The 20,966-nt window shown below is 44.3% G+C and overlaps 1 protein-coding gene across 3 annotated transcripts in view; it reads right to left on the bottom strand.

Annotated features, from left to right (window-relative positions):
• Positions 1 to 20,966, bottom strand: part of mapkbp1 (mitogen-activated protein kinase binding protein 1) — a 262,295-nt gene that overhangs the window by 63,180 nt on the left and 178,149 nt on the right. For all 3 annotated transcript variants that reach the window (XM_063052886.1, XM_063052893.1, XM_063052901.1), the window contains 6 exons: positions 17,200 to 17,389; positions 16,426 to 16,572; positions 11,822 to 12,006; positions 9,456 to 9,547; positions 6,552 to 6,677; positions 4,333 to 4,403 (listed from right to left, as the gene is read on the bottom strand). In XM_063052886.1, coding sequence (XP_062908956.1) covers positions 4,333 to 4,403; positions 6,552 to 6,677; positions 9,456 to 9,547; positions 11,822 to 12,006; positions 16,426 to 16,572; positions 17,200 to 17,389 — 811 coding nt within the window. The remainder of the gene's footprint in view (positions 1 to 4,332; positions 4,404 to 6,551; positions 6,678 to 9,455; positions 9,548 to 11,821; positions 12,007 to 16,425; positions 16,573 to 17,199; positions 17,390 to 20,966) is intronic.

Here is a 20,966-nt window from a genome sequence, read left to right as displayed (position 1 = left end):
ACACAGGGGTGTTCGCCTCGTCATATAAACACTGGAATATACACAATCATCGGATAAACACAGGGACATACTCCATTATCAAATAAACACACGGATGTACTCCATCACCATATAAACACAGGGATGTACTCCACCATCAAATAAATATAGGGGTGTACTCCATCATCAGATAAAAACATGGAGGTACTCCCCAATCAAATAGACACAGGGACGTACACCATCATGAAATAAACACAGTGATGTACACCATCATCAAATAAAGACAGGAGTGTACTACATCATCAATTAAACACAGGAGTGACTCCATTAACAAATAAACACAGGGATGTAATCCATCATAAAATAAACATACCAAAGTATTCCATCATCAAATGCACACAGGAATGTACTCCATCATCAAATAAACACAGGGAGGTACTCCATCCATCAAATATACACAAGTATCTACTCCATCATCAAATAAACACAAGAAGGTACATCAAATATACACAGGGATGTACACCATCATCAAATAAACACAGGGTGTACTCCATCAAATAAAGACAGGAGTGACTCCATCAACAGATAAGCACAGGGACGTAATCCATCATAAAATAAACACACCGAGGTGCTCCATCATCGAATACACTCAGGGACATACTCCATCATTAAATGAACACAGGGATGTGCTCAATCATCAAATAAACACAGGGACATTCCCCATCAGCAAATAAACACAGGGACGTACATCATCATCAAATATACAAAGGGAGGTACTCCATCATGAAATAAACACAGGGGTGTACTCCATCATCAAATAAACACAGGAAGGTACTTCATCACCAAATATACACAGGGACATATTCCATCGTCAAGTAAACACAGGGTGTACTCTATCATCAAATAAACACAGGGACGTAATCCATCATAAAATAAACACACCAAGGTGCTCCATCATCAAATATACTCAGGGACATACCCATCACCAAATAAAGACAGGGGTGTATTTCATCATCAGTTAAACACAGGAGTAACTCCATCAACAAATAAATACAGGAACGTAGTCCATCATAAAATAAACACACCAAGGTTCTCCATCATCGAATACACTCAGGGACACACCCTATCATCAAATAAACACAGGGGTGTTCTTCCTCATTAAGTAAGCACAGGGCTGTTCTCCAAATAAAACACAGGGACGTACTCCATTGTCAAATGAACACATGGAGGTACTCCCCATCAAATAGACACAGGAATGTTCATCATCGTGAAATAAATAAAGGGATGTACTCCATCATCAAATAAACACAGTGACGTATTCCATCATGAAATAAACAAGAGGGATGTACTCCATCATTAAATAAAAACAGGTGTACTCCATCATCAAATATATAAAGGGACATACTCCATCATCAAATAAACCCAGGGGTGACTCCAGCAACAAATAAACACAGGGGTGTACTCCATCATCAAATAAACACAGTGGTGTACCCATCATCAAATCAATGGAGGGAGGCAATCCATCATAAATAAACACAGGGGTGTCCCTATCATCAAATAAACTCTGGGGCATACTCCATCACTAAATAAACAAAGAGACATACTCAGTCATCAAATACCCACAGGGACATATTCTATCATCAAATGCACACAGGGAAGTACTGCATCATCAAATAAATACAGGAACATACTCCATCATCATATAAACACAAGGAAGTACTCCACAATCAAATGTATACAAGAACGTAAACCATCATGAAAAGAAGAAAGGGATGTACTCCATCAGCAAATAAACACACGGATGTACTCCATCATCAAATAATCACAGGGACGTACTCCATCATCAAATAAAAACAGGGGTGACTCCATCAACAAATAAACACAGTGACGTACACCATCATCAAATAAACAAAGAGACATAGTCAATCATCAAGTACCCACAGGAACGTAATTAATTATCAAATAAACACAGGGACATACTCTATCATCAAATACATATGAGTGTACTGCATCATCACATAAACACAGCAATGTATTGCATCATCAAATAAATACAGGAACATTCTCCATTATCAAATAAACACAGGGGTGTACTCCATCATCAAATAAACACAGGGATGTATTCCATCATCAAATAAATACAGGGATGTACTCCGTCAATAAATATAGGGGTGTACTCCATCATCAAATAAACACACGGAGGTACTCCCCAATCAAATAGACCTAGAGATGTACACCATCATGAAATAAAGAAAGGGAAGTAATTCATCATCAAATAAACACAGCAACATACTCCATCACGAAATAAACAGAGGGATGTACTCCATCATCGAATAAAAATGGGTGTACTCCATCATCAAATATACAAAGGGACATACTCTATCATCAAATACACACAGGGTGTACTGCATCATCAAATAAACACAGGGATGTACTGCATCATCAAATAAATACAGGGACGTAATCCATCATCAAATAAACACACGGATGTACTCCATCATCAAATAAACCCAGGGGTGACTCCATCCACAAATAAACACAGTTACGTACTCCATCATCAAATAAAGAAAGAGACATACTCAATCATCAAATACCCACAGGGACATACTCAATTATCAAATAAACACAGGGACATACTCTGTCATCAAATACACGCAGGGGTGTACTGCATCATCAAATAAACACAGCGATGTACTGCATCATCAAATAAATACAGACTCATACTCCATCATCAAATAAACACAGGGATATACTCCATCATCAAATAAACACAGGGGTGAACTGCATCATCAAATAAGTACACAAATGTACTCCATCATTAAATAAGGACAGGGACGTAGCCCATCATCAAATAAATACAGGGGTGTACTCTATCATCAAATAAGCACAGGGTTGTACTCCATCATTTAATAAACACAGTGGTTTCTCCATCAACAAGTAAATGGAAACAAACCACATTTACTGTTGAATTTTGATTTGTATCCAATTGCCCATTTTGCTTGTCTATGTGAGCACATGGCCAAGTGGTTAAGGCATACCATTAGCGATCTGAAGGTCGTGAGTTCGAACCCCAGCCAAGGCAGCGTGTTGTATCCTTGAGAAAGGCACTTAACCACACAGTGCTCTGCGACGACACTGGTGCCAAGCTGTATTGGACCTTGCCCTTCCCTTGGACAACATCGGTGTCGTGGAGAGAGGAGACCTGCAGCATGGGCAACTACCGGTCTTCCATGCAACCTTGCCCAGGCCTGCACCCTGCAGAGTGAAGACTTTCCAGGTGCAGATCCATGGTCTCACAAGACTAACAGGTGCCTTTATTATTTATTATTTATACAGGTTAAAGCTCCTCCTTACCTCCAGTACTGTGTTAAAGTCTGAGGCCCATATATGTAGCTTGGGTGCTGAGACTTACGCATAGTACTGCAGTAATTTTATGTATTTCACTGTACTGCTACAGCAATTAAACCAAATTTCATGGGTCTCAGATGTGGACTGAGAGTGACAAGGGGCCAGGGAGAGGGGAATCAAGGTTGTGAAAAGGGGAAGTGAAATGGAAGGGAGTGGGAAGCAACAAAGAGACATTCTGTAGCGATGAGTAAACTAATTGTTTAGAATCGAATGACATTGCCTGGTGTGCCGGGGTTCTGAGTGACTGCAACTGCACCACCACCCCCCATCCCCAACTCCCCCACCGGGAGGCATTTGGTCTCTGCTACCTGTCTCACTCCCCTCCTGCAGTGGTCCCCCCTCACCCTTCCCAACATCTTCTGTGCCCAGCAGATTGATAAACTCACACTGACAAGTACTGTACTGAGTGAAAGTCTTGGGCACCCTGGTAATATTTATGTGCCTAAGAGTTTTGCACAGTACTGTACTCTGGAAATATGTCAGAACACCAATACCTATCAGCCCTTCCACCATCACAACCCTCTGTGCTGGGTTCCAACAGACAGTTCACTCTGGCACCTGATAGATGAACAAACTGAACTCCCCTTGAGTAAAGTCCAGTCTTTAACTCACTGCCGGGGAGGGTTCTGATTATACTGAACATGGTGAATGGATTCCAGCCTCTGACTAAATCCTATGTATTATTATAGTGTGTATATTGTGTATATTTAACTTCGGGGCCAGACTCCAATCTGTAAGTCACTCTCAGCCTATTGGTAATTCCATATTTTCTAGATTAGATTTAATTTGCAACTCTAATTATTTTACATATATTGAAACTGAATTAGATCCCAGACTTTCCCTGGCGCCCTGGGTATTGATTATTTTACAAACATTGAGCCCATGGATGGAGCTCCAGCCTGTAACTAACTATGTATTCGTACAAACGCATGGCCTGTCTATTACCTGCTGTGCGGTCCGGAAGTAAATGCTCTTGTCTGCACCACAGGTGATCATCCTGACACTTCCTCCATTAGCTGCGAAGAAGAACAGAAGGTGACTGGATTACCATGGTAACCTGCGATTGGCTGGGACCCGTGTTCCCAGTTTCACAGAAGCGGAAGAGAGACTCCAACAAAATGCAGACACGTCATTTCAGACTTCTTAAAACCATCTACTTTGGGACAATTTCTCACTTAACCCCAAACAAATGACTGGTCTTAAAGAAAATCAAACTGCTGTAAGTCTGAAATAAGAAGCAGAAAAGGCCAGAGGTGTTCAGCAGGTCAGGCAGAAATGTGGAAAGAGAAAAAAAGAGTTCATATCTGACGAAGCACAAACAAGAGAAAATCTGCAGATGCTGGAAATCCAAGCAACGCACACAAAATGCTGGAGGAACTCAGCAGGCCAGGCAGTATCTAGGGAAAAGAATAAACAGTCAACACTTTGGGCCGAGACCCTTCATCAGGACTGGAAGTCAGAGTAAGAATACCTGATGAAAGGTCTTTGACTGGAAACATTAACTGTTTTCCTTTCCACAGATGCTTCCCGACCTGCTGACATTTTCCAATGGGTCTCACTGAACATTCCCATAAACTCAATTTTACTGGGGAAAGAAGTTTTAGAAATAGGAAGGGCCTTTGAGAGATTTGAAAATAAGTCTGTCAAATCAAGGTGGGAGCCAACATGTGGACAGGACTGAAGCTGAACAAGATGAAGTCTCCGTTAAATTCCCTCGAGTGACATTGATAAAGAACATTAAATAACAATATGATTCTGACTAGTTCAGCTGAATGTAGGAAGTCAGTCAAAAAGCACTGAAATTGGCTCCTTGGCCTACGGAATCTGCACCAGCCACCAAATACCCATTTATAGTAATTCTACATCAATCTCGTTTCAGTCTCTCACCATTCCCATCATTCCCTCCCCCAACAATGGGATTCAACCACTCACCCACACATTCCAGACAATTTCCCATCAACACTTCCCCCACTCCCCCCACCAGGATTCAACCTCTCACCTACACATTACGGACAATTTCCCATCAACACCTCCCCCACTCCACTCCCCCCAGGGGTCAACCACTCACCTGCACATTATGGACAATTTCCCATCAACACCTCCCCCACTCCCCCCACCAGGATTCAACCTCTTACCTACACATTATGGACAATTTATAGAGGCCAATTAACCTGGCAGCCAGCACACCTTTGGGATGTGGGAGGAAATTGGAAGTCCAGGGAGTCACCGGGAGAACGCGCAAGTTCAACCCAGGGTTGATCGCGGGTCTAGGAGCTGCACCGCGTGCTGCTGGTGTACATGTTAAAACGCTGTACGTGCTTCCATCACAGCTTTGATCGCTTGGTTCTTGCACCCCCCCCACCCCCACTGCCAGCCCTGCCTGCAGAAGTCCTACCTCTCAGTGAGATACCGGGGTATGACCATAACTTTGCTACGTATACATCAAGCCTCTGAAATTCGCTTCCGCTAATTCAGTGGGACTGGATATCAAAAGATGGTGCCAGGGAAAGTGGCTGAGGCAGGTACATTTAAGAAACACGTGGATAGGTACATGGAGGAGTAGGGTTTAGAGGGATATGGGCCAAACACAGGTAATTGGGACTTGTTGGGTGGCATGATTGTTGCCATGGGCTCAATAGGACAAGAGGCCTGTACTGTGCTGTGTTACTCTATGAGCCTACGGGATCAAAGGTGTTTAGGCTACTACAGTGTCCATTGAGCACATGCAAACCAGAACTAACTTTGACTCCTGGATTTCCCCACCCTTCCCTCATAACGTGCACCTCTAATGCCAGTTGACAACCCTGCAGCTCCTTATCAACTGGTAAGCCTGCAGTATCGCTTTCTTCCTTGGCAGCAAGAACTAGTTTCCAGGCAGGGACCTTAGACGTTAAGCATTAGAGTTGAACACTGCTGCTAACTAAATCCCAAACAATGTCACCCTTCCACCTGAGGGAGCAGGCCTTCTATTAGTTTGTGCTTTGCCCCACTCACCATTAGCCAAGTTGATCTCTGTGGAACCCTGCACTGACCTTGCCTGCATTTCTGCAATCAAATCCCACCGTTCTGCTGGGGCATCTTAGTTACTAGTCTGGGAAGAAGTGGGACGAAAGGCGAGGCACCACCAGACACCAAGCAAGAAGAGTGTGAACACACACGGGTACCTGTAAACTTGACCGCCGTGATGGAGGAGGAATGTTCGTCCAAGGTCTGCAGCAAGGTGTAGTCATTTTCCGCATCCAGGACGTGGATCAGTCGATCCCGGCTGGCAGATGCCAGCAATTTCATGCCTGCCGGTGGACAAGGAAAGAGGCGAAAGCATGATCAGGTACAGATGACAGGAATGGTAGGGGCCTGGGTGGGGAACACGCCCAACAGAGCCAATCTCCAATGTGGTGAAGGGACACGGCGAATAGAGCTGCTGTCTCAGAGATCCAGGTCAATCCTGGAACTCGCACATTCTCCTTTTTTTTAAAACAAAATATCCTTATTACGAATTCAGTGCTGCAATATATACAAAACCAGTGACTAACACAACTACTAGACAAGTGACATTGAACTAAAATGTTTCCATCTCTATCAATGATGACACTAATCCCCTGCGGTGCCCGATGGTCCCAGAGCTCATTCTCCCTATGGCTTTCCCCGGGTACTCTGGTTTTCTCCCACCTCCCAGCAGTGTGCAGATCAGTAGGTTAACTGCACACTGTAAGTTGTCCCTAGTGTGTAGGTCTGAAGGAGGACGGCCGATGAGGAGGATTAGTATGATGATTGGAAATGCCTGTTCCCCGGACTCTTTTGAAACCCATTGGGTTGAACCTGCATCACTGGGGCTGTGAGGTAGCAGTTACACCACCCTTATCCATGGACAACAGTCAATTATCAACTGCAAGATACCCCTTATGTAGGAATGAGGCAGGAGGATCAGGTAGAGTTGATGGGATTGCAAGAGGGAATGAGTTACAGGGAAAAAATAAAGGAATGGGGAGTGGATTAATAGCATTGATCTGAAAGTTGGCAGAAGCATGACGATGGTTTAACACCTTACAAGATAATGAATAAACTCTTCTCAGGCTTCCAGCCGGGTACAGGTATCAACTTTAACTGAAGTTTCGAAGACAAAATCAGGGATAATGCCTGGGCATGTCTAGTCCGGTGGTACTTATATCCCCATCGTCCGTCCCTCCTGATTGGTTAGTCCTCATCCAATCAGGTTTCTGCCGTCCCACCTTGTTTACAATCGAATTCCAGTTCTTACTTAGAGCAAGACTTTTGTCTTTGCTTTGAGCCTTGTTTTGTGGATAGTTGACCCGCATAAGCTGTGATTTGAGCTTCCTTACAGGTTTGTGAATGGTATTAATCCGGCATTTCTTCAGGATCCTGGCAATCCTTCCAGGAACTGTGGAATATAGGGAAGACAGGTGGTAGCGATGAGTTCCTCCTTGTTGTTAGTGTTCCTGTTTTTTTCATTGGCCCATTGATTTCCTTCACCTTGTGGCCATTCTGTAGGAACATCGTGCATAATCGTCTTATTTCCTCGGGGAGACTCTCCAGGTCCAGAAACCTGTAAGAAAGCTCAAGTCGCAGCTTACGTGGGTCAAAAACGACCCGGGAGTCAGGACGGCTGGCGTTTACAGGATCCCCTGTGAATGCGAAGCAGCATATATTGGCCAGATGAAATGCACGGTGGAAACGAACTTCAAGGAGCACAGGAGGTGTATCCGTTTGGGTTACCTGGAGAAATCGGCGGTAGCAGAACATTGCATTCGCAATGCCCTAGGATTGACTTTGACGGTACAAAACTACTGCACCGCACCAATGGCTTTTGGGGCCACCTGGTGAAGGAAGTCGTTGAAATAAAACTAGAAGAAGAAAAGAATTTGAGCAAAGATAAAGGTCTTGCTCTAGGTAAGAAGTGGAATTTGATTGTAAACAAGGTGAGACAGCGGAAACCTGACTGGATGAGAACTAACCAATCAGAAGGAACGGATGACAGGGGTATAAATACCACCGGACTAGACATGTCCAGGCATCATCCCTGATGCAGATGGTGAAGTCTGTCATCAAAACCTTGGCTATAATCGATAACTGAACCTGGCTGGAAGCCCGAGAAGAGTTTATTTGTCATATATACCAGGAAAGAAATGGATCCTTTTTCATTGCAAGGTAGTTCATTGGAGAGTTACCAAACAAAAATCAAAGGACAGCCAATAAAATAATATTACGCAAGGTGATTGAAAACCAACAAGCGAGTCTTCTAGAAGTGAAAGGAGGAGTGATGTTGACATTTAGGGAGACAATTCCAGTTCTTTGGGTTCTGGCTGCCAGATGTACATCAACTCCAACCAGGGAAGTACCAAAATCCAAAGCTGAACCAGGACTTGTCGCCCCAAGGACGCATTGTCGCAGGAAAGCAGCATGCATCATCAGGCACCCCCACCGCGCATCCCTCCTCATTGCTGCCATCAGGAAGAAGGTCCAGGAGCCTCAGGGCTCATACCACCAGGTTCAGGGACAGTCATTACCCCTCAACCATCAGTGGATAACTTCACTTGCCCCATCATTGAAATGTTCCCACAAATGATGGGCTCATTTTCAACAACTCTTCATCTCATGTTCTTGATATTCCTTGCATATTTATTTATTATTATTATTACTTCTTTCTTTTTGTAGTTGTACAACTTGTTGTGTTTTACACACTGGCGAACGCCCAAGTTAGTGCAGTTCTTCATTGATTCTATTATGGTTATTATTCAATTAAGGATGTTTTGAGTATGCGTGCAGGAAAATGAACCTCAGGGTTGTATATGGTGACATAAATGAACTTTGAACTAACGAGGGAGATGCTGATGAAGGGTAGGAGGTTATGGGGAGACCTGGACACTGCTCACAGACCGTGCCCACTGAAATACAAGGGGTGAAGGAAGAGAGGGACAGCTTTGAGTTAGATGTCTGGCAGCACTTTTCAAATGATCTCACATTTGCTGAGCACAGGAAGCCATCAGCCTCGCCGCAAGCTGAATGAGCACGGACGGTGAGACAACATGGAGCCCTCAAAAGGTTCTCACCGGTTTCTGGCTTGGAATACTCGAGGCACAGGATCTCGGAGTCGTGGGCCTCAACCTGAAGGAGCTCTCTGAGCAGCTGGAGATCATGGATCCTGTCAGACACAAGGCAACACCAGTAGGTCAATCAATCCCAAACCGCACCACCATGAATGGATGGATGACTGGATGTTGACAATCAAGGTAAACATGTCAGTCAACCACTCCCCAATTTTGGCTGTCTGCCTGACCACTGACAACTCATGGCAAAACTTCTATGGAGATTGTGATGGATCCTGAGCCCTTTCAAGGTCCTTCCGCACTTTCTCTAATTCCACTCTGACTCCACTTCAGCCTTGGGCTCCTTTGGTGTTACATCTTCATTCTGATGTAACCCTTCAGTAAATAACCTAATTGCTCAAAAATCCCGATCCCTTGCAGTTGTCTCATCAGTGCTCTGTTCCCATGCTCTCTAGAAGATCTCCTATTTCTGTATGCCATGTTCCTTTGAAACCTAATGGGTTTGTTAGAAAGTTTGTGTTACTGTACTGTGCAACATCAAGAAAAAAAGCTGAATGAAAAGAGTGTTGCAAGTAATTAGTTAAAATCCAGTAATCAGGAATATCACTGGGTATCTGGAATTGGTCCATCCCCTTTTCATTTAAGGCCTCAATCCTGATGGAAAGTCATCTAGCTGAGACATTAATTTTCCAACTCATCAGATGCTGCCTGACCTGCTGAGCATTTCCAAATCATCTGCTCTTACTGTATTTCTGATTTTGGGCTTTTGAAGTCTTCTCATAATTTTTATTTTGCTTTGTATTTTTATAGTGTTCTTTTCTGACCAGCCTAACGATTCTCCCTCAATGCTCTGGTTTCTACTTCCTCGCCATTCGGGAGTTTCCTTCAGGGTTGTCATGGGCTACTGAGCACCCTGACGTATTCAATCCCTGCGAGAGTTTTGATGCTTCAACTCAGGGTCTGAGGGGATGCTGTCTTTCCCCCTGAGCATTAATGAGGCTTTATAAAGCATTGGTCAGACCGCACTTGGGAGTATTGTGAGCAGTTTTGAGCCCCTTATCTAAGAAAAGATGTGCTGGCATTGGAGAAGGTCCGGAGGAGATTCAGGAGAATGATTCCAGGAATGAAAAGGTTAACATATGAGGAACATTTGATGGCTTAGGGCCAGTATTCACTGGAGTGTAGAAGAACAAGAGGGGATCTCATTGAAAACTATCAAAAATTGAAACACCTAGATAGAGTGGAGTTACAGAGGATGTTTCCTCGACTGGGGGGAGTCTAGAACCAGAAGGCATAGCATCAGAATAGAGGAGAATCCTTTTAGAACATAGATGAAGAGGAATTTCTTTAGCCAGAAGGTAGTGAATCTGTGGAATTCATTGCCCTGGACAATGGTGCACTGAGTATATTGAAAGCAGAGGTTGATAGGTTGATTAGTCAGGGCTTCAAAGGTTCCGGGGAGAAGGCAGGAGGATGGGATACAGAGGGATAATAAATCAGCCATGATGGAATGGCAGAGTAGACTCGATGGGCTGAATGGCCTAGCTCTGCTCCCATGTTTTATGATCTTACGGTCAAATGACATCATGGTGTATGCTCAAACCCTTCTTAACATCCTCACTTTGTTAAAATCAAAAGCAAACTGGAGAAAATCAGCAAGTCAGGAAGCTGCTGTGGAAGATGAGGGGATAGTCAATGTTTCAGGTCTGAGAGCGTAGACGGGCAATGGCAGTACTGAGAGCTAAGGGGATGGGGTAGGGCATGGCCTGACAAGTGGTCAGGAGGGGTTATTGGGTCAATGGAGCCAGGTGGAGACAGTGATAGAGACTGGGAGGGGACCGATGGCGACAAAAGATGGCTGCAGATTATGGATTCTAACCACAACCCAAAGCACACACTATACATACAATATAGTCACATCCATGTGTTTTTTTTACACTTTTAAAATTCACCCCACTGACCCTGATGCAACTAAGAGATCACTGTGCGTTTTGATAATGTAACTCACCTCACTACCCCCCCCAACAATCTCAATAATTCCTAGGATTAAAAAATTATGAAACCTTTAACACTTTTGTGACTAAATACTTTGAAGCTTGTGCCAGCTGCCATCAAATTACTGCTAACCTGCTCTGTTTTTCAAACTTAGAAATATTATACAATATAAATTATAATAATTATTACCTCTGATCAAGAAAATCATGTAATATACAGGATGCAGATCATTCCTGTAAATTCAAAGTCCAGACGATTTCAGTACAAACGCACCCGAGTTACAGAGAGGTGTACAGTACACAGACAGCATGGTCTGAGTATCTCTCTGGTTCCATATTGTACACCGCTTACTTCCTTGGCCAAAGGTAACATACCTCAGAGTCCCCACCCGGTCACCAGATGCCACGTGCTGTCCATCGGGGCTCACACACAGTGTCCTGATCCCCGTCTTCAGGTCAGTAGCTTGGGAATCCTGCTTATCAGAACCACCTACAGAACTGTTCTCCAAATCCAGCAATGCCAACATGTTGGAGTCCATGTAGAGAATTTTCAGCAAATCCTGGGGTTTCGGAAAGAAGAAATTTAGGACATTTCCACACCTCAGTCTGTGCATACTTGTACACCCAAGTGTGTCCAGATCTGCACATTTACAAGAAGAAAATGAGAAGTTGCAGAACCTGGGCCTCTGTACCTCCCTCTGCAATTGGATCCTCAACTTTCTAACCAGAAGACCACAATCTGTGTGTATTGGTGATAACATATCCTCCTTGCTGACGATCAACACTGGTGCACCTTAGGGGTGTGTGCTTAGCCCACTGCCCTACTCTCTATATACACGATTGTGTGGCTAGGCATAGCTCAAATACCATCTATTTGCTGACAATACAACCATTGTTGGTAGAATCTCAGGTGGTGACGAGAGGGCGTACAGGAGTGAGATATGCCAACTAGTGGAGTGGTGCCACAGCAACAACCTGGCACTCAACGTCAGTAAGACGAAAGAGCTGATTGTGGACTTCAGGAAGGGTAAGATGAAGGAACACATGCCAATCCTCATAGAGGGATCAGAAGTGGAGAGAGTGAGCAGCTTCAAGTTCCTGGGTGTCAAGATCTCTGAGGATCTAACCCAGTTCCAACATATCGATAAAGAAGGCAAGACAGTGGCTATTCTTTATTAGGAGTTTGAAGAGATTTGGCATGTCAACAAATACAATCAAAAACTTCTATAGTTGTACCATGGAGAGCATTCTGACAGGCTGCATCACTGTCTGGTATGGAGGGGCTACTGCACAGGACAGAAAGAAGCTGCAGAAGGTTGTAAATCTAGTCAGCTCCATCTTGGGTACCAGCCTACAAAGTACCCAGGACATCTTTAGGGAGCAGTGTCTCAGAAAGGCAGCGTCCATTAATAAAGACCTCCAGCACCCAGGGCATGCCCTTTTCCCACTGTTACCATCAGGTAGGAGGTACAGAAACCTGAAGGCACACACTCAGCGATTCAGGAACAGCTTCTTCCCCTCTGCCATCCGATACCTAAACGAACGGTGAATCTTTGGACACTACTTCACTTTTTAAAAAATATACTGTATTTCTGTTTTTGCATGTTTTTTAAAAAATCTATTCAATATACGTATACCGTAATTGATTTATTTATTTATTATCTATCTATTTATTTATTTTTTCTGCTAGATTATGTATTGCATTGAACTGCTGCTGCTAAGTTAACAAATTTCACGTCACAAGCCGGTGATAATAAACCCGATTTTGATTCTGAATCTGATTTTTTAAAATCTGAGTGCAAGCATACTTGCATACAAGTGTGTTCAGCATCTGCACGTGTCCAAGAGCCTCTGCATATCTGCAAATGTGCTCATATCTATAAATACGCCAGTGAGTGCAACTGAACGTTGACATGTGTTCAAACTTGAATGAGCACGAGTACATGCAATTCTGTTCAATTATCTGTTCAAATCTGTACATCTGTTCAACCCATCAATTATCAGCAAATTTACAAGTGCATTCAGATTTATGAATTTACAAATGACTCTCTGTATACATACGAACACCTCCAGTATATACACGTCCACAAATAACTGCTTGTCTGATATGTGTACATAAAGGTTAAGGTTAAAGTTGAAGTCTGTCCTGAGCCTTTGTGGCCCATCAGGCCGGTGCTCATGCCGGTTTCTGTGGCGTGAAGCCACTGAGAGTACGAGACTCCCCCTCCTCCGCCCCCGGATTGGACGCCAGTCTATCACAAGGTTAACCCCCAGCAGTTTTGCCGGTACCCATTTTCAGCTGGGTGGACTGGAGCATTGTGTGGTTAAGTGCCTTGCTCAAAGACACAACACGCTGCCTTAGCCGAGACTCGAACCCACTACCTTCAGATTGTGAGCCCAATGCTCTAACCACTTGGCCACATGCCACACAACATAAAGGTGCTCAAAGTGAAAATCAAAAATGCAAGACTGAGAATATGGAAGAATATCACTGAGGCCATGCTCTTTTCTCACTGCTGCCATCAGGTAGAAGGTCCAAGAGCCTCAGGACTCACACCGCCGGGTCCAAGAACAATTACTATCCCTCAACCATCAGGCTCTTGAACAAAAGGGGATAACTATACTCATTCTACTCCTGCTGTTCTCACAACTGATAGTCTCACTTTAAGGACTCTTTATCTTATTATTTTACGTTATTTCATGCTCGTTATTTATTGCTGTTTATTTGTATCTGCATTTGCACAGCTTGCTGTTCATCGATCCTGTTTACAGTTCCCGTTCTATAGATTTACTGAGCATGCCCGCAGGAAAAAGAATCTCAGGGTTGTACATGGTGATGTGTGGTACTCTGATTAATAAATTTTATTTTGAACCGCGAAGATTTGGAATGTCCAGAGCCCTTTCTTGAGTGAAGTAATCGGAAATGTATGTGATCTCTTCTGTAAACATTGGACTGTGGCCAAACAAGACGTCACTTAAAGCAATGAAATAATACCGTGGTAACCTGCGGTGCTGCAGCTGGTTGACAGATCAGTGTTGAACACTGAGGAAAACTCAACCCTTTTTATTCAAAGTGGAGCCATGGGACCTTTTATGTCCATTACTGGGAGCTGAGAGGGAACAAATTAACTAATTAATGCCACCTTTTATTAGATCAACCCAAAGATGTGCAGGGCTGTTCACTTAAAACATTTCAGAAGCATTTATAGAAAGGGAATATGCACATGTGATCCTTTGAACCTCTTCCTGTAGTCCCACCAGTCATGGGTGACCTGTGAAACTTTAATGTCTACATCTGATAAAAAAAAATTATCAAAACTCAGAAACATTCATTGGCCACCAGCTGTACAGTGGTCAATCGAAGGGTGTAGTGGTGGTGGTGTGGTGGTTAAGTAACCATTGGTGGCAGGAAATGTCATGGATACTCAGAGAGTTAATACTTCATGTCAGTGATTATTCACAGCTTAGCCAAGGCTAACAACGACCTTGGCTCCACTGGATTGTTATGAGATCCTTTCTGGTTCACTAGTATGGTTCAGAGGAAGAACTCTTCAGTCACTCTGTAGCTATCCCATTACACATAGACCACTACAGCACAGTACGGTCCCTTCATCCCATGCTGTTATGCCGACCTTTAAATTATTCTAAGATCAACCTAACCCTTCCCTCCAAAACACCCCTCCATTCTTCCATCACCCATGAGTCAATCTAAGAGTTTCCTAACTGTCCCTAATGTATCTGCATCTACCACTATCCCTGACAGGGCGTTTCACTCTCTCTGTAAAAATCCTATCCCTGACATCCTCCAATCAGCTTAAAATTATGCCCCCATTTCCAGACTGGGGGGGGGGGGAGTCTTTGGCTATCCACTCGATCTACGCTTCCCAAAATCTTGTACACCTCTATCAACACACCTCTCATCCTCTTTTGGCTGCAGAGAGAAAAACCCTAACTAGCTCAACCTAAGACATGCTCTGTAATCCAGACAGCGTCCTGGTGAATCTCCTCTGCATCCTCTCTAAAGTTTCCACACCCTTCCATTAACACAATACTCCAAGTGTGATCTAACCAGGATTTTATAGTTACAATATTACCCCATGGCTCTTGAAGTCAATCCCCTGGCCAATAAAGACCAACACACCATACGCCTTCCTAACCATCCTATCAACTTGTGTGGCAACTATGAATGTCGACCCTATATGCTTCTGTTCCTCCACACTGCTAAGAATCCTGGCATTAACGCTACATTCTGCCTTTAAATTTGACCTTCCAATCTGAATCACTTCACACTTCTCCAGGTTTGAACTCCATCTGCCACTTCTCAGCCCCGCTCTGCACCCTGTCGATGTCCCACTGTAACCTTCTACACTGTCCGCAACTCCACCAACCTTCCAGTCATCTGCAAACTTATTACCCCGCCCAAGTCAGTTATAAAAGTCACAAAGAGCAGGGATCCCAGAACAGATCCCGGTGGAACACCAACTGGTCACCAAGAGTTCAGGGGTAACTATGAACTGCTGATCGACGCATCAATGCTTGATCCTGGGAAATGAATTTGAAACAGCATCAACAATGTGTTGGGGGACGGAGGTTCCACACTAGTCCTATCAGGGTGGTCTTTACTGATATTATCACTCAATAGCTTCTTACTTTAAGACCCTGAGTACAATTCTGAGTTAAAATAAGCAAAGAAAATTAGCAAGGGTTGAGGAACAAACCAAAACGTGGAACGTGAAGCTCAGGGAATTAAAATTGCTTCCACACCGTTTGATTGCAGTGCAAGTATTCAGGACTTGGGTGGGACATTATCCTGTTAGATTTTAGCTGAGTGGCTATGTGTGGTACTGGGTGAAAGAGACTGTCACTCAAAACATTCAGTCCCAACGTGGCGTCCTGCAATTTGCAGCTGGATTGTGGAGAACAGATCTCAGTAGGACAGCGGATTGTCCGGGGTTGAAGGGGACTGGTGGCATACTTACGTTGCTTATCATGTTCCGATGCAGCGAGGTCCCATGGCTGCTGGAGCTCTCGGTGTTCCAGAGTCGGAGCGTGTTGTCGGATGAGCAGGTGATGAAGGAGCACGGTGGTAAGCATGCCCGATTACTGTCCTCTACCTCCGGGTAAACCTGAAAAGGACACAACAGCATAGAAAACAGGAGCAGGAACAGGCCACATCTCCTTAAGCCCACCTAGCCGTCCAACACAATCAAGCCTAATCACACCATGCCTCATCTACAGTGCCAGTTCCCTACAGCCCTCACTTCCCCGAACTTTCAAATATTTATATCATTCTTCTTTGAATACACCTAGTGATCTAGCCTCCACAAATTCCCGGAGTAGAAAATTCCAGAGATTCACTACCATCTAAGGGGAAAAGCTCCTACACACGCAGTTTTAAGTGATCAACTCTTAATCTCCTTCGAGATTAACTCCAGAGAGGAAACCTCGACATTTACTGTATTGTGCCCACTCAAGATCATACATGTGTCAACTAGAGCACCCATCCTGCTTCTAAACTCCAGAGAATAGAGATGAAATTTTTTAGCCTCTCATGATAGGACAATCCTCTCATCACAAGAATTGGCCACTGTCTGTATTTTGGACTGTCTCTAATGCCAACAGAGTCAATCTCCTTTGGACTGACTAAAGATCCCATATTCTATAATGGATGTGCTCTTCCAGATCCTACATGGATTGGTTCCCTAACTTCTGTGGAGGAATGTTGATCCCAGGTTTTCCTGACATAGTCTCACCTCCACACTCCAGACACAGGATGCATGGTAGAGGGCAGAGTACACCTTCCCAACTTTTTTAATGTCCTTCACGTCCCACACATACAGACTGTGGTCATTGTACACACATGATAGCCAGCGGTTTGTAGGGTCGAAGGTCAGTGCGATGGTGTCTGGGTACTTGACATCTGCTCTATTTGTGAATAAATGGCTGAAGGAGAAAGAGAGATCCGTTAACAAAACAACGATCCGTATAGTAGGAGGACCTTCTCGTTGCACTGAAGGTATTGCAAACTAATTCGCAGACTGCCCTCCTGAGTGGACTTTGGGTGAGCTCCGGTCTGGAAAATTAAACCTCCCATTTTGAATTTCCTTCCCTCAAAACTACTCTCAGTCAATTGGGAAGCTGGAGGAATTAGTCTCGGTGGAGTGATGGAAGTCCGTGACTGTGATGCGGGAAGTCCACCACAATAGTCTAAGTGAGTTTACAGGTGACCTGAGTCCCAGATCTAGCCCATGCTAACTGATCACAGCTAGGCCAGCTGTTGGGGGGTAAATGGTGAGGAGGGTTGTCAAAGGACGAGCAGAATCCAGATCAGTTGGAACTACATGAAGAGAAATGAAGGATGACGTTTCATCCGGACAGGTGTGAAGTGTTGCACCTTGAGATGCCAACTGACAGAGGAAAGCACGTAGTACATGGCACGGCACTTCAGAACACTGACGTATAGAGGGATGACGGGGTCCCTGATAGTGGAAGGCACAGTACACTTGCCTCCATTAGCAGGGCATGGTGTATAACCGCTGGGAAGTCATGATGCAGCTGGATAAAAAGATGCCTTGGTTACATTTGGAGCACAGTGCAGGGTCTGGTCGCCACATTTCATGAAGGAGGCTTCAGAGAAGGTGCAAAAGAGGTCTGTCAGGATGCTGCCTGGAGAGGGGGATGGACAAACTTGGATCATTTTCTCTGGAGTGCTGGAGGCTGAGGGAGCAAACTGACAGAAGTGTATAAAGTTATGAGCAGTACAGATAGGGTAAGTTGAGACCAGTGGAAATATTTGAAGGTATAGCTTTAAAGTGAAAGTGACAAGCTTAAAGAAGTTGGTGAGGCAAATTTTTTGTAACTTGGAGAATGTGTAAGTGTCTGGAACTCATTGCTGAGGGAGGTGGTGGAAATCGATATGATAGCAATGTTTAAGAGATATTTAGACAGGCATATGAACAGGCAGGGAATGGGTAGTTTAAATTCGCATCATGGTCAATAAAAGGCCTGCTCCTGTATTGTATTGCTAAGTGCTTAACATTCTGTGTTTCAATTTCCACGTGGAAGTGATGCCGCAAGAGAGGGTTCTCCTATCTGGTCCTTTTTGTGTTCCCTGCTCCTCCTAAACCCAACTAACCTCCTGTTGGACTGTGTGTGCTAACTTTTTTAAAATTCTTTCTACTTCTCTTCTAATATTTATATCTGTGCACTGTAATGCTACTGTGACACTGTAACTTCCTTTAGGATCAATGAAGTACAGGTGTCCCCTGCTTTTTGAACGTTCGCATTACGAAACCTCACTGTTACGAAAGACCTACATTAGTTCCCTGTTTTCGCTAACAGAAGGTGTTTTCACTATTACAAAAAAATCAGCGCGCGATAAAAGGCAGTGCGGGAGATAAAAGGCAGCGTGCGCCCCGAGCAGCCGCTCTCCCCCGGATTTGGAACGGCATTCTCGCCAGCATTGCTTAAACACATGCCTGTGAGCAGCCGTTAGCAAGATGAGTTCTATGGTATCGGAAAAGCCTGAAAGAGCTCGTAAGGGTGTTACACTTAGCGTAAAACTAGACGTAATTAAGCGTTTCGATTGTGATGAACAAAGCAAGGACAAAGTGAGTTTGGCTTGTGGAAGTTAACGAAGATAATGTTGAAGAGGTTTTGGCATCCCATGACCAAGAACTGATAGATGAAGAGCTGATGCAATTGGAAGAGGAAAGGATAACAATCGAAACCTCAGTGTCCCACCACCCCAAACCCCGGGCCGCAGACAGATACCGATTCGCGGAGAATGCAGCAGTAGCCGGGAGACACACAGCACATCTTTAAGAAAAAAGCCAAAATAAACAAGCTAATTAATTAGGTGCCGCCCAGCACGTAAATGTCTGCCCAGATCAGAGGCGATTGCCGATTGCGTCGCTTCTGATCTGGGCCGACCATTATGTGCCGGGCGGCACCTAATTAGCTAGCTTGTTTATTTTGGCTTTTTTCTTAAAGACGTGCTGTGTGCGTCCCGGCCACCACTGTACCCCTGCATTCTCCACGAATCGGTATCGGGTCGCTGCCCAGAGGGTGGGGGCCACTGCACCACCCCAACCTGCGACGACTCAGCCTAACACACCATCATCAGCGTGCTCGGCGCTGTCCCAATTCCGGTCAGTGATACTACACTGCACATACATTATTTCTACTTTATATAGTCTGTGTATTTTTATATGTTATTTGGTATGATTTGGCAGCTTTATAGCTTAAAGGTTACTGGACAGCGCTTGCGTGAGATTTTCTGTCGACGGTGCTTGGCGCCGTGTTTTTGCTGAGACCGCTTGCGTGAGATTTTCACTACGGAGAACAGTGCAGGCAATCGTTGTAGAGAAGTATTTCTAATTTATATAGGCTGTGTATTTATCATATCATTCCTGCTTTTACTATATGTTACTGTTATTTTAGGTTTTATGTGTTATTTAGCATGATTTGGTAGGTTATTTTTGGATCTGTGCACGCTCACAATTTTTTCCCATATAAATAAATGGTAATTGCTTCTTCGCTCTACGACATTCCGGCTTACGAACCGTTTCATAGGAACACTTTACCTTCAGATGGCGGGGGAAACCTGTATCTATCTATCTATCTATCTATAACCTCTACCATCTAGCATCTGCAAGTCACCCATCCAACCTGACCTAGAAATGCACTGCTGTGCCTTCATTGTCACTAGTTCAGTTTACTGAGCTCCCTGTTCCTATCCGATATTGTCGAGGGCGCTTTCACCACAATGACTGCAATAGCGCCAGACACCAGTTAATCACCGTCACGTTCCCAGAACGACTCTGGATGGTCAATAGATGTTGCCCCTTCCAGTGATATCCTATTCTAACAATAAGTAGAGCTATGGAGACAGTCAGCATAGAAAAAGGCCCTTCTGCCCACTAGTTCTATACTAACCATCAACAATCTATTTACACCAGTCCTATTGTACTCTCCTCACATTCCCACCAGCTGGCCCCAGAATTCTACCCCTCACGTGCACTCTAGGGGCAGTTTACAGTGGTCAATTAGCCCACCGAACCATACACCTTTGGGATTTGGGAGGAACAGGAGCAGGGAGAACGTACAGACTCCAGCCGGTCAGATTCAGAGAGACACTGGAGAATGGAGATGCTGGAATCAGGAGCCACACACACACCGCTGGTGGAACTCAGTGCATTGCTCAGTTCCTCCTGAAGTCTGTTTTATTGTCTCCAGTTAGAACCAGAGCTCAGGATTTAACCCAGGTCACAAAAACTCTGGGGCAGCAGAACTACCTGCTACATCACCGCATCGTAATTTAAAATGAAAATCAGGGAAAAGAAAGATTTGACTCAGCAGCAATATACCTCCAGGTCAACACTGCCTTTCTGGTATAAATTCACAGGGTACAGAAACACAGACATTTCTAGCAAAGTCAACACTCCAACCAGTTCCTCCTTTAGCTGACATTGATGCATTAATTATGGCAACCAGTCTACGAAAGACCCAGATGTGAGTC

Source organism: Mobula hypostoma, chromosome 1 (genome assembly GCF_963921235.1).
Source record: "Mobula hypostoma chromosome 1, sMobHyp1.1, whole genome shotgun sequence".
NCBI lineage: Eukaryota > Metazoa > Chordata > Chondrichthyes > Myliobatiformes > Myliobatidae > Mobula > Mobula hypostoma.
Note: the sequence above shows the minus strand (reverse complement) of the source record. Positions and strands in the feature narration are given on the sequence as shown.